Below are 14,682 nucleotides of genomic sequence, written 5' to 3' on the forward strand. Positions count from 1 at the left end.
TGAGACCAGCCTGGCCAACATGGTGAAATCCCGTCTCTACAAAAAAGACAAAAATTAGCCGGGCGTGGTGGCGGGTGCCTATTATCCCAGCTACTCAAGAGGCTGAGGCAGAAGAATCACTTGAACCCTGGAGGCGGAGGTTGCAGTGAGCTGAGATCACGCCACTGCACTCCAGCCCGGGCAACAGAGCGAGACTCCATTGCAAAAAAAAAAAAAAAAAAAAAAATCCTCTAAATGAAACAATGTGTGCAAAGTGCTTGGCAATTCTCAATGCACCTTAGCTACCAGTATCATCATAACATCACTATCATGTTACAATATTATTTATAAATTTTGTATACTTAAAGTATTGCTATGTTGTATTATATAGTATTACCATTATTATATATCTATAAGCATTCATTATAGAAATATATAATTATATATAGCCATTATAAAATATAGAGAATTATATATCATAATTTATTATTATAGCTATAAATCACTACATATATTATCTATATTTATCATGCTTTTTTTTTTTTTGAGACAGGGTCTCACTCTGTCACCCAGGATGGAATGCAGTGGTGAGATCTCAGCTCACTGCAACCTCCGCCTCCTGGGTTCAAGCGATTCTCCTGCCTCAGCCTCTGGAGTAGCTGGGATAACAGGCACATGCTACTATGCCTGGCTGATTTTTGTATTTTTAGTAGAGATGAGGTTTCCCCATGTTGGTCAGGCTGGTCTCGAACTCCTGACCTCAAGTGATCCACCTGCCTGGGCCTCCCAAGTGTTGGGAATACAGGCGTCAGGCACCACACCCGGCCTCTATTCTTCATAGATCACTTATAACCATCTATACAATACATACAATTACACTTACAGATTTTTCATTTTCATTATATAAATAACACAATGTAACTACAAAACTAGGCCTGGTAGATGTGTTCATGTTCAGGAGGACTGCTCCATTTCTCAGTCTTTTACAACCAGATCTTGGTATCATTCTGAATTATTCCCTGGAATGTACAAATTATTTCTAATCATTGTCCTGTTCTCAGCTCTTGGACCATTTGACGCTGTTGACCTGCTTTTGGAAACCCTCAGTCTCCACCTCTTGGCTTCTGTCACTCTGAATCTCCTGCTCTTCCGTCATCTTTCAGACATCTCCAGGCCTTTTCTGTCTTCTCTTCCTTGCCCTGTACTTGCCCTCACCTCAACATAGGCTACAATTCCTCCTCCCATAAAGGGCCTCTCCATTCAGTTTGATATCCATGACTTAGAAGCCCCATGTCTCTTTCAGGAGCCCTAATCCTGCGTAGACATCTTTGCACACAGAAGTCCAATTTATTAGGTAAAAGCTTTCTCTGTTCAAAGCCTGCTGTGGCTCCCACTATCTCTAGAATAATACCCAAGCATCAGGCAGAAGAGGAAATATGTGAACATTGAGAGATGAATACATCAAGAAGCGAGCAGGAGAAGGGCTTTTCCATGCAGAAGGAGTAGCGCATGTGGCATGGTTTGGCTGTGACCCTACACAGATCTCACCTTGAATTGTAATCCCCATAATCCCACGTGTCTAGGGAGAGACCTGGTGGGGGTGACTGGATCATGGGGGCAGTTTCCCCCATGCTGTTTTAGTGAGTGAGTTCTCGTGAGATATGATAGTTCTATAAGGGGCTCCTCTCCCTTCACTCCTCACTCTGCTGTCTCCTGCTGCTATGTGAGAAGGTCCAAGCTTGCTTCCCCTTCACCTTCCGTGTGATTAGAAGTTTCCTGAGGCTTCCCCAGCCATGTGGAACTGTGAGTCAATTAAACCTCTTTCCTTTATAAATTACCCAATCTCAGGTATTTCTTTATAGAAGTGTGAAAACAGACTAATACATCATGCAAAATCTGGGAGCCCCAAAGCAGATGGTGCCTTTGGGAAACGGTGGCTTGGCTGGAGCCAGGAGCCAGAGGCAGAAAGCTGCAGGGGCAATGAGAGATCCAACTGCAAGATAGGTTGGTCGTGCTAAGTTCATGGGCACTATGCCCAGGTCAGTAGGAAATGATGAAAGCTTTTTTCTTTTTTGTTTTGTTTTGTTTTGTTTTGGAACCGAGTCCTGCTCTGTTGCCCAGGCTGAAGTGTAGTGGCACGATTTCGGCTCACTGCCATCTCTGCCTCCCAGGTTCAAGTGATTCTCCTGCCTCAGCCTCCTGAGTAGCTGGGATTACAGGCATGCACCACCACCACGCCTGGCTAATTGTTGTATTTTTAGTAGAGATGGGGTTTTTCCGTGTTGGCCAGGCTGGTTTCAAACTCCTGACCTCAGGTGATCCGCCTGCCTTGGCCTCCCAAAGTGCTGGGATTACAGGGGTGAGCCACCACACCTGGCCTTGATAAAAGACTTTCAAGAAGAGAGTGTCAAGATCCAACTGGTACACATCTCAGAAAATGACAAGAACCCGTAGACATGCAGACACTCAGTACAAACTTACTGAATTAAAGTGGTTTACCGAAAACTAAATCCATCTGGGAATCTCATGCATGCAAACATCATTGTTGCCACCATTACAAGGGCAGAATGCTGGCATGCCTGAAAAGATGACTGTTACTCTTTTTGTTTCAGGATGGTACTTTCTTGGTCCGAGATTGTTCCACAAAATCCAAGGAAGAGCCCTATGTTTTGGTTGTGTTTCATGGGAACAAAGTCTACAATGTAAAAATCCGCTTCCTGGAGAGGAATCAGCAGTTTGCCCTGGGGACAGGACTCAGAGGAGATGAGGTGGGTATAACTTAACAGCCTCCCTGTTTCAGGCTAAGCCCAACAAATAAAGGAAGAGTTTGGGGGACGTCGCCCTGGAGGAGGAGGATGCTGCCCTGAAGGAGGGGGATGTAGTCTGACCTCCCCACCCCTTCCACAAATATCTGCACATCTTACACTTTGGCCTACCAGGTCAGCGGCCAGTTTTGACCATTTCATGCACCCCCCACTCCCTGCCTTGCCTATTAAAGAAAACTCATTCTACAAGACACATCTAAACTCTGCCTTCCAGGAAGCGTCCAGAGGAGCATACACTAATGCCAAATTCCTTTCCCTCCTCAGCACTGAAATGCCCACTGCAGACATTTCTGATGTCTGTCAGAATTCCTTATCTATAGATTTGTGTCCCCAAAACGAATGTGAAACCAGCCACAGCATTTGGGCTATGTTGAGCATGCCTGTCCTCAGTACAGATCTGCTGATGGGGGCAAAAGAATGAATCAATTAAAATATTCATGAATAACAGAAATCAATCCACAAGAAAGGGGAAATTTTCACTGAATATGTAATGCCAGGCCTAGTCTATCTGCATTACTATTATTATTATTTTGAGACAGAGTCACACTGTCACCCAGGCTGGAGTACAGTGGCATGATCTCAGTTCACTACAACCTCCTCCTCCCGTTTCAAGTGATTCTCCTGCCTCAGCCTCCTGAGTAGCCAGAACTACAGGCATGCACCACCAAACCCAGCTAATTTTTATATATTTTTTACTAGAGATAGGGTTTCACCATGTTGGTCAGGCTGGTCTCAAACTTCTGACTTCAGATGATCTGCCTGCCTTGGCCTCCCAAAGTGCTGGGATTACAGGCATGAGCCACTGTGCCTGGCCAGCATTATCTTATTTTGATCCTCAACAACTCTCTGGAGTCATTTTTCCTATGTATTTCCTATGTATTTTTCCTGTGTAGGAAAACTGAGGCTCAGAAAATTAAATAAATGGCCAAAGACACACAGGCAGTAACGGAAGGGGGAAGGAGAAGCTGCTCTTGCAACTCTTCTGTTGATGAAGGAAGGGGTAAAGGAAGTAAGGAACGAAGTTAGTTATGAGCCACCATTTCTAAGGATGTGAGCTCAGGCCAGTGACTTAACTTCCCTGGGCTTTAATTTCCTCAAATGTAAATGTTATTTTAAAGCCTAGACTTCAATAATTTAGTGATTCCCATTTAGCATCTCCAGGTTGCAGTTTTATCTGTGGGTGTGCATTGTTAGGGGCTGAATCGTGCCTCCCTCACTCCAAAAAACCCACACGTTGAAGTCCTAACCCCCAGTAGCCCAGAATGTGACTGTATTTGAAGATAGGGCTTTGAAAGAGATAATTAAGGTTAAATGAGGTTATTGGGATGGGTCCTAATCCAATACGACTGATGTCCTTGTGACAAGAGGAGACACACGGAGGGGCGACCATGTGAGGACACGGGGAAGGGACGACCATCTGCAAACCGAAGAGAGAGGTCGTGGGGGAAAGCAGCCTTCCAACACCTTGGTCTTGGGACTTCAGCCTCGAGAACTGCGAAGAAAGACATTTCTGTTGTTTAAGCCGCCTCATCTGTAGTGCTTAGTTACGGTAACCTTGACAAACTAATACAGGATAAAACCAGAACTTTCACACAGATACCGATTGTTTTTCAACAAGTAACAAAATAGGGCACATTGTTAGGGCTGCCAACAGGCTTCAGGTAGGCACACGTGTGAAATCGACGTGCAGGCTGCATCAAGATTCCAGCTTAAATCCTGTGTCTCACCCACAGCACTTTTTGGAGGCTCGGAGAGGAGTAGTTAGCACCTGTGAGGCGACCATGGGGTCAGTTCACCACCCTTTGCTACAGCCCGGAACACTGTGACATGAACAAGTGCATAAGTGAATCCATAGATTAATACATAAATCTACCAGTTACAGTCGCATTAAGAAAGTGCTATGTTGGCCGGGCGTGGTGGCTCAAGCCTGTAATCCCAGAACTTTGGGAGGCCGAGGCAGGCGGATCACAAGGTCAGGAGATCGAGACCATCTTGGCTAACACGGCGAAACCCCGTCTCTACTAAAAAATACAAAAAACTAGCTGGGCAAGGTGGCGGGCGCCTGTAGTCCCAGCTACTCGGGAGGTTGAGGCAGGAGAATGGCGTAAACCCAGGAGGCGGAGCTTGCAGTGAGCTGAGATCTGGCCAGTGCACTCCAGCTTGGGTGACAGAGCGAGACTCCGTCTCAAAAAAAAAAAAAAAAAAAAAAAAAAAAAAAAGAAAGTGCTATGTTAACACGAAAGAGAGAAGTGGCCAGTTCTTCATTTTGTGGAGAGGACTGACAAGTTAATAAATGTAAAACACTTAGTGCCTGGGACCTATCAAGGCCATGATAAATTTTAATTATATTTTCATCACTATTACTGAGTCATTTTAATAAGTAGGATATAGTCCCCCTAAGATACCTATGGTAATGGAGTTTCCAGCTCAATGTCCCTTGATCCTCCTATATCTTGTCTCAGCTCATAGAATTTCTCATCTTTAGGAAAGCATTATATAATTCTTATTTCTTTCTTTATTTATTTTGAGACAGGGTCTTGTTCTTGTTGCCCAGGCTGGAGTGCAGTGGCATGATCTTGGCTCACCGCAACCTCTGCCTCCCTTGTTCAAGCCATTCTCCTGCCTCAGCCTCCCGAGTAGCTGGGATTACAGGCATGTGCCACCATGCCTGGCTAATTTTCTATTTTTAGTAGAGATGGGGTGTCTCCATTTTGGTCAGGCTGGTCTGGAACTCCTGACCTCAGGTGATCCACCCACCTTGGCCTCCCAAAGTGCTGGGATTATAGACACGAGCCACCACGCCTGGCCAGGAAAGCATTATATAATTCTTAAATGCTTGGGTTTAAGGATTTTTTTTCCTTTGAGAATAGAGGACGTGGACATGGTGTGCCTTTGCATGTGCCAGGCCCTTGGGCCAAATGCTGTTTAATTTGCTCTCACATGGAGTTCTTGAAAAAGCTCTGGAAAAGACATCTTAACGAACCTCATTTACTGGCGAGGAAACTGAGACCTGAGATAGTTACAGCTTTTTTTTCCAACATGCCCTACTTCGGTCTGCTAATAAAGAAAAGGAAGTAGAGTGACTCTGTGATAATATCCTAATAGCTTAATCAGACTGTCAGCTGGTTCACTGACTGTCTCGGCAAATAAGGAGCATCTCCTATGGCAGGCCATAGATTAGACCCTCTGCCTCCAGATGAACTGCTCTAATTACTGTCACCAAGGAACCCTGAGAGAACCAAATGTCTGTTTTAAGAAGCTCCTTTCTGTGTTCATCTGGAATTTTCTCCTCCTTTGCATTCCCTATTTTTTTTCCATATGTGTTGAACGTACATTTCCACAGGTGAAAGAATGAATCAATGAAAGCATTCACTAATAATATAAATATATATACATAAATCAAGCAATGAGAAAGAAATCCAAGGCAGAATCCTGAGTTTTGGTAGGGTTTTATATGCACTAGAGCTATTCTGTGCAGTTAGCCATTAATAACTAATTTGATCTATTGAATCCTCATAGCCAACCTCTAGGGTAGGTGCTGTCAATATTTCAATTTAACAAACTGTGACACTGAGGCACAGAAATGCTAAGTATCTGGCCCAAAGTCACAGCTAGTAAATGGCAATTCTGGGATGCAGTATGTTTTGCAAAACATTGACTTCCATTACCAGTTGAAGGTATCCAGCTTCTTGGCATCTTGAGCCAAGAATTGGCAAAATACACAAACAAAGCAAGGAAAGAATGAAGCAACAAAAACAGAGATTTATTGAAAATGGAAGTGCACTCCACAGGATGGGAGCGGCCCAGGCACAGGGGCTCGAGATATTTTCTGCGGTTTAAAATATCTGCTAGAGGTTTCCATTGGTTACTTGGTATTCATCCTATGTAAACAAAGAGGATGAAGTAGTTACAAAGTCATTTACTCAGTGTAGGCCTTATGTAAACAGAAAGGATATATTCTGTCACAACTGAAGTGTTTCCATTTGATTTGGTTCTAGGAAGTCCTTAGATTCCCTGCCTCCAGGCCCTATTCTCACGTCTCACTTCCATAGACAGACTCAAATAACACCTTGGCAAATACAAGCAATCCCCCACCCATTTGAAAACATTGCAGGTTGAATCACAGTTAAAGAATAGTTAACACTTACTTGGAGCTTACTGTGTGCCAGGGAGTGGGTAAAAAATGACAATTCACAGGTGGTTTCTTCCTGCCTTCCCTCTGAGGGAGATGTGTAAGAGAAAGAGGGTCTGGATTTCACTCAGTTCCCTCATGCTTTTCACAGCCTGAGCCTTTTGTCTTGCTGAGGAAGAATCACACCTCTTTAAAACAAGATTAGCAAGGCTCTGCTAAATACAAGCCAACAACTCGCTACTTTAGCCAGGGTCCAATTAAAGAAAGCATCTTCACCCAACTCAGCAGGAAAAACGGGAGAAACAGCATCTTCAAAGATTACTTTAATTTCATGTAGTTTTGTAGCTATCTTGCCGCTTTTGAATTTAACCACACAGATGATGCAGCAATGCCTAACTCTTGGGAGTTATTTTGAGTGTGACATGAGTTGATGTAAATATTCGCAGACACATAGAGGCAGGTGCTTCATAAGTACCACTTCCCCAGAAACTTCGCGGTTTAAAACAACTGAAATGTATTGTTTCACAGTGCTGGAGGACAGAAGTCCAACATCATGGTATCAGCAGGGCCACACTCCTTCCGGAGACTCCAGGGGAGAGTCACCCCTGGCCTCTTTCAGCTTTCCACAGCTGCCAGCAATCCTTGTCTTCCTTGGTTTATGGCCATGTCACTCCAGTCTCAGCCTCTATGGTCGCCTGACCTTCTCCTCCTCTCTATGGTCGTGTGACCCTCTCCTCCTCCTCTCTATGGTCGCGTGACCCTCTCCTCCTCTCTCTATGGTCACGTGACCTCCTCCTCCTCTCTATGGTCGCGTGACCCTCTCCTCCTCTCTCTATGGTCACGTGACCTTCTCTTCTCTGATCAAAATCTCCCACTGTTCCTATCTTATGAAGAAACACATGATTGCTTTTAGGGCCTACTGGGATAACCTCGGATAAGCACCCCTCTCAGGATCCTTAACTTTATCCTGCGTTATGCCATATAAAATAGTATTAACTCTTTTACAATGTAAGGTCATAATCCAGATTCTGGGATTAGGACAAGGACATATTGGGGGGAATCATTCAGCACCCGCTGCTCATTTACTTATTTATTGTCCAAGCATTAATTGTAGGCCTACAGTATGTCAGACTCAGTGTTGCATTCTGGGAACACAGAAAGAGTCATGTCAAGTCCCTGCCATCCAGCGAATACCCTGTTCACCTGTGCGGATCTCCGTAGGCACCTAAGCAAGAATGAGATTGGTAGAACACCGGCCCAAGCCAGCCAAGGAGGCGCCTGCCTTAAACAAACTGCAGAGCTTAACTGCTGCCAAACATCAGCCCTGCATCTCAGTTTTATAAGTCATGTTTGTCAACACTTCTGTGAAATCTCAAAGAAGCGAGATTTCAATTTCAATTTCCAGATCTTTCCTTTTTGTTCTACAAATGTTTATACGTTTCTAAAAATCACTGTAGATGTTTACATGATAAACTAAACTTTAAAGACTAGAGAACAGAGACAATTAACCCATAGGTTTTTTTCACACCTTCCCTGTCTGCTTCCTTCTCCTCCTGCTTGCTTGGCATTTCTCTTTCTCTTTTCTCCCCCTTTCCTTCTTTCACTGTCATATGTGTACCCAAACAGATTTCTTTACTTTTCTGGAAAGAAACATTGCCCACAGTTCATATATACAATAAACACAAAAGGTTTAAACAAATGGGCCAGGCGTGGTGGCTCACGCCTATAATCCCAGCACTTGGGGACGCCAAAGTGGGTGGATCACGAGGTCAGGAGCTCAAGACCAGCCTGGCCAACATGGTGAAACCCCATCTCTACTAAAAATACAAAAAGTAGCTGGACATGGTGGCACGTGCCTATAGTCCCAGCTACTTGGGAGGCTGAAGCAGGAGAATCGCTTGAATCTGGAAGGTGGAGGTTGCAGTGAGCCAAGATCATGCCACTCTACTCCAGCCTGGTGACAGAGTGAGATTCCATCTCAAAAAAAAAAAAAAAAAAAAAAAGGTTTAAACAGATGTTAAGATCTGATATTAGCAAACATTGCTTGTCCCCCTGGAAAAGATTATTCAATATGCAAGAGCTTAAGTATAATCTTTTTTAAAAGTCTCTTCAGGGCAATATTTCAGTTTTGACTCCATCATTAGAAACCAATATTAAGAAAAGACCAGGCCAGGCGCGGTGGATCATGCCTGTAATCCCAGCACTTTAGGAGGCCGAGGTGGGTGGATCACTTGAGGTCAAGAGTTCAAGACCAACCTGGTCAATAAGGTGAAACCCCATCTCTACTAAAAATACAAAAAGTTAGCTGGGCGCCAATGCACATGCCTGTAATCCCAGCTACTTGGGAGGCTGAGGAAGGAGAATTGCTTGAACTTAAGAGGCAGAGTTTGCAGTGAGCAGAGATCGTGCTGCTGCAATCCAGACTGGGCAGCAGAGTGAGACTCCATCTCACACACAAAAAAACAAAAACAAAAACAGGAAAGACCATGTGACTAACTGCACCTGTCTTGCTTCCTACCACCTGTTAAAATTAATGAAATGTCATCCATGTAGCAGAGTTTTAAAGCAATTAATAGCAAATGTATTATTTGGGGACAATCTTTTTTTTTTTTTTTGAGACTGAGTCTCACTCTGTCACCCAGGCTGGAGCGCAATGGCGCAATCACAGCTCACTGCAACCTCTAGCTCCCGGGTTCAAGTGATTCTTCTGCTTCAGCCTCCCGAATAGCTGGGACTACAGGCATGCGCCACTACACTCGGCTAATTTTGTTTTTTGTATTTTTAGTAGAGATGGGGTTTCATTATATTGGCCAGGCTACTCTCGAACTCCTGACCTCATGATCCACCTGCCTCGGCCTCCCAAAGTGCTGGGATTACAGACGTGAGCCCCCGAGCCCAGCCTGGGACAATCTTAAAGAAAACAGGAAAGAGAATAGGAGAGATAAATCATCTTCCCTCTGAAGACCAACACTAGGAAAGATTTCCTTTTATCAATGTGGATTTAACCAATTCTGTGAAAGAGGTCTACCTGGAAAGTTTTTGTTGTTATTGTTACTCACTTTTTGTTTCATCAAGCATGAAGAAAGAAAAAGAAAACTTTGTGCTTGGTTTAAAATTAGAAATGAAATACAGAAAATTCTTCTTTTCCTAAAGGCTTACAGTAGTGATCTGTAAACTTCTTGGTGATTTCATTGCTCTCCCATGATGTTCTTGGCAAATCTAGAAGGGAGGAGTTCATCGTAAGGCCTAGCATGTACTGAGCTCTCACTGTGTGTCACGCTTTCTTCTAAATGCTGTATTGCTTATGCATCAGTTCCATTCTCACAATGAACCTCAAAGTTAGGTCCTATCATTACCATCACTGTTCGTAGAATAACTGAGGCACAGAGAATGCAGGAAACTTGCTGACAGTCACACTGCTAGTGGTTGGGAGAGCCAGGCTTTGAACTCAGGCATTTAGGCTCCATAGGCCCTCTACTTACAATTACCCTGCTGTAGTAGGAATTAATCTCCCCATTGGACAATGGGGAAGGTACCTTACCTTAGCATCAGGTAGAAACTCATATTTATTGTATACGTAATATGGGTGGTGGCATAGTCTGAATGTTTGTATTCCTCCAAAATTTATGTGTTGAAATCCTAAGCCCTAAGGTGATGGTGTTAGGAGGTGGGGACTTTGGAAAGTGATTCGATCTCGAAGGTGGAGCCCTCACAAATGGGATTCGTTCCCGTGTAAAAGAGTGCATTGCTCTTTGGACCATGTGAGGACACAGCATTAAGGCAAGAAAATGGGCCTCTCCAGATACTGAATCTGCCAGTGCCTCAATCTTGGACTCCCCAGACTCCAGAACTGTGAGACATAAATTTCTGCTGTTTCTAAGCTGCCAGGTTTATAATACTTTTTGTTGTTGTTTGTTTTTTGAGATGAAGTCCATCTCCCAGGCTGGAGTGCAGTGACACGATCACAGCTCACTGCAACCTCTGCCTCCTGGGCTCAAGCGATTCTCCTGCCTCAGCCTCCCAAGTAGCTGGGATTATAGGCACATACCACAATGCCTGGCTAATTTTTTATATTTTTGGTAGAGATGGGGTTTCACTATGTTGGCCAGGCTGGCCTTGAACTCTTGAACTTAAGTGATCTGCCCGACTTGGCCTCCCAAAATGCTGGGATTACGGGCGTGAGCCACCAGGCCTGGCCTAGTATTTTAACAGACCAAACACACCAAGTCAGACTGACACATAGGCTATCTCACTGGAAACTGCTGCAGATCCAGTAAAGGTTTCAGAGGGACAAGGGACTTACAGACTGAACCAGGACTCTTTGGGTGTGAAAAGAGAAACCCCAATTCAAATGAGCTCAGGCGGGAGAGAAGGAAATTTGTTATAATGTAATCAGAAAGGGCAGAAATGGACTAGATCCAAGGACTAGTTAACATCAAGACATTCCCACTCTACATTTCTTTCCCCACATTTTTGTCCCCAGTGTGGTGTCTGTTTGCTCTTCACAGCTCCCGGCATAACGGTAGGAAGGAGGAGATGACCTTGGAAGTCACATGTTTTTAGCGTTTTAGTTGCTTTCTGTTCAGTGCGCCACTAACAAAAAATAATGTTCCCTCCCAACAGCCCCGAGGGAAGCCTCTGAGTGACCTGGTGAGGTTCTTAAGCCTCAATTGACAATTTTCACAGCACACATTTCTAAATGAAATTATTCGTTTGCATAGGAAATTATTTTCTGCCAGCTCCCAACAGAATGTCATCCCTGTGAGGCCCTAACTGATCAGTCTCATTCCCCGTTGGCTATTCCTGAGGCCTTCCAACATTTCTGCACCTAGGATGCCCTGGGCAGAGGAAGGAGTAGGCAAGACCAAATCAGAGGTAGAGTAGCCCCCACGGAGGTGGCTCCCTTTCTTCAGGCTGCATCATCTCTACCTTGGTTTGTTGGAGCATCAGAGGTCACAAGCTATAGGCAAAGTTGAAAAATCAAAAGAAATATCCAGAAAAGTGAGCCTTCATTCCTGGTCTCCCCTTCCCTAGCCGTGGGAGACTCTGAGTAAGGCAGTCCACTTCTCTGAGCTGAAATTCCCTTACCTCTTTAGGGAAGATCATTCCCCCTGCCCTGTTCACCTCACAGGCTTGCTAAGGAGGATCCAAGTTGTCTTGAAACATGGGAGGCAGGTTGAGCAAGTTCTTCCTAATTATCTCCTGATACTCTCCTTCGGGCACTCATCCAAACTCACCTAATCAGAATTACTGTATATGCAGAATGGCCATTGAAGACTCAGAGAGGGAGAGGGTGAGAAGGGGGCTAAGGAATGAAAAATCACCTATTGGGTAATACAATGTATATGATCTGGGTGGTGGGTACACTAAAGCCCAGACCTCACCGCTATACAATTCATCAATGTAACCAAAAACCTCTTGTACCTCTAAAGCTATTGAAAAAAAAAATACTATATATGCTCTTCTCAGTACCCTGTCCTTATGCATGGCCCTGTACATTCTCTGCTTTTAATGTCTTTAAACCCTCCTGTCTACTTATCTGGTATGACCCATAACATAGCCCATTTCAAGTCTGCATCCTTGACAAAGAACTTCCCCATTTCCCTAAACCTGAAATAATCTTACTTTCTGTTAAATTGCCATAACACTTTATCTGTGTATCTAGAAACACTGAAATCTGCAGCCACCTCATTATTTCACAAGCAGCTCAAGGAGGGCAGCTGAATTGGCTAAGCAGCCCTGTGGTTGTCCCTGTTCCTTCTATGTATACTAGAATTCCTTAGACTTCGTTACTGGAGAGCACGCTCACTGCAGGCATTGCCCTCCAATTTACTACATTCGAGCCTGAATCTTCTAAATTTTTGCTGGTCAGAGCTAAGGTTGAGGTTTGGGAGGCAACAGAGATGACAAGGCTTGACTACTGTGTAATTAACCCACCTGAGTCGCTTAGGATAGAAAGGTTGTCATAACAACAGAATGGAACTTGACCAGTGTGATCTGATTCCAGAGAGGGAAAACTCCCCGTGTAGGAAATTTAAAGGGCTGCCATAGGGCTCACTTTTGGTTGTCTCAAGAACATTTTTTCTCCCTTGTTATCATTCTTATCGCTCATCCTTCAAGCTTGCCATATTCTTTTTAAAAACTACTTCTAGTCGGGTGTGGTGGCTCATGCCTGTAATCCCAGCACTTTGGGAGGCCTAGGCAGGTGGGTCACCTGAGGTCAGGAGTTCCAGACCAGTCTGGCCAACGTGGCAAAACCCTGTCTCTACTAAAAATACAAAAATAAGCTGGGCGTGGTGGCGCATGCCTGTAATCCCAGCTACTTGGGAGGCTGAGGCACGAGAATCGCTTGAACCCGGGAGGCAGAGGTTGCAGTGAGCCGAGATTGTGCCACTGCGCTCCAGCCTGGGTGACAGAGCAAAACAATGTCTCAGAAAAAAACAAACAAAGAAAAAACCACTTCCTGAAACACGGTTACCATAAAAAAATTGTTAAATTTGTTCACCTCTTCCCTGTGCAAAATCAAGCACCTTAGCTATATTTTAACCTACAGACACAAAAGATATTTTAAAAATCATTAACTTTCTTTTCTGTGTTTCAGAAGTTTGATTCAGTAGAAGACATCATCGAACACTACAAGAACTTTCCCATTATACTAATTGATGGGAAAGATAAAACTGGGGTCCATAGGAAACCGTGTTACCTCACTCAGCCATTCCCCCTCACCAGACACCTCTCACCTCCGTAGCCTGGTCTTTGTGTTATCTTTGGTTTACTGGATTGAGCCCTTCCATCGTTTTCATTGATTTCAAAAGATCATTGTCTGTGCCTTCAAGGGATGACTTTTTTGACTTTGTAGAAAAGAAAAACACTCTGTAACAGAGAGTAGAAAATCAATCACGGTTTTGAAAGTTCAAACCACAGAGAAAATATTTATAACATGCAAAAAATAAAAACATTCTAGTAACCGGCCACTGGACGATAAATAAAAATAAATAAAAACTAGAGTTTTAAAAGTGTGTTCTAAATAACAACAGAAAATGCTATCAACACAGCTATTATGTTCATGATACAGGCGACAGCAAACGGCACCAGAAGCTATTGCTTAAATGTTTGCAGCCAGCGCAGGACAAGTCAATGGGAAATTCCCAAATCTGCGCTCTTTTTTTGTTTTTTTCTTTTTGATATACTGATTTTATTTCCTTTGGATGTATACCCAGTGGGAGGGATTGCTGGATCATATGGTATTTCTATTTTTTTTTTAATACTTTAAGTTCTAGAGGATTATAAATCATGCTGCTATAAAGACACATGCACACGTATGTTTATTGCGGCACTATTCACAATAGCAAAGACTTGGAATCAACCCAAATGTCCATCTGTGACAGACTGGATTAAGAAAATGTGGCACATATACACCATGGAATACTATGCAGCCATAAAATGGATGAGTTTGCGTCCTTTGTAGGGACATGGATGCAGCTGGAAACCATCATTCTTAGCAAACTATCACAAGAACAGAAAACCAAATCTGCGCTCTTTACAGAGCACTGTGCTGCCTTTATGTCAGTTGGGCCTTACACATCTACAATGTGTGGATGATTTCTTACACTAAAGGTGTTGGTGAATATTAGCTCTCTTTTATTGTAATCCTAGAAATTCAAGGATAGGGAAGAAATGTGGTATGGAAAACCAGCTATTGTGAATGTCACCTTGAAGACAGAAACTGAAAATGTTCTGACCAGG

General features: G+C 43.7%; 1 protein-coding gene and 1 long non-coding RNA gene across 5 annotated transcripts in view; one reads left to right on the forward strand and one right to left on the reverse strand.

Moving 5' to 3' along the window:
* LOC108529564 (uncharacterized) overlaps positions 1-13,769 on the reverse strand; it is a 120,935-nt gene extending 107,166 nt beyond the window's left edge. For all 3 annotated transcript variants that reach the window (XR_001885576.1, XR_001885577.1, XR_001885573.1), the window contains exons 1-2: positions 13,677-13,769; positions 10,096-10,155 (exon numbers count right to left, since the gene is read on the reverse strand). This is a non-coding gene — a long non-coding RNA (uncharacterized LOC108529564). The remainder of the gene's footprint in view (positions 1-10,095; positions 10,156-13,676) is intronic.
* Positions 1-13,941, forward strand: part of CLNK (cytokine dependent hematopoietic cell linker) — a 245,145-nt gene extending 231,204 nt beyond the window's left edge. Inside the window, exons 18-19 of one of the 2 annotated variants that reach the window (XM_017871957.1) lie at positions 2,592-2,747; positions 13,538-13,738. In XM_017871957.1, coding sequence (XP_017727446.1) covers positions 2,592-2,747; positions 13,538-13,684 — 303 coding nt within the window. In that variant the 3' untranslated portion in view covers positions 13,685-13,738. Of the gene's footprint in view, positions 1-2,591; positions 2,748-13,537 lie in introns of both variants that reach the window. The other variant, XM_017871967.1, reaches the window with a different exon arrangement.
* Positions 13,942-14,682: the final 741 nt, after the last annotated feature.

Source organism: Rhinopithecus bieti, unplaced genomic scaffold, assembly GCF_001698545.2.
Source record: "Rhinopithecus bieti isolate Rb0 unplaced genomic scaffold, ASM169854v2 scaffold_865, whole genome shotgun sequence".
Classification (NCBI taxonomy): domain Eukaryota; kingdom Metazoa; phylum Chordata; class Mammalia; order Primates; family Cercopithecidae; genus Rhinopithecus; species Rhinopithecus bieti.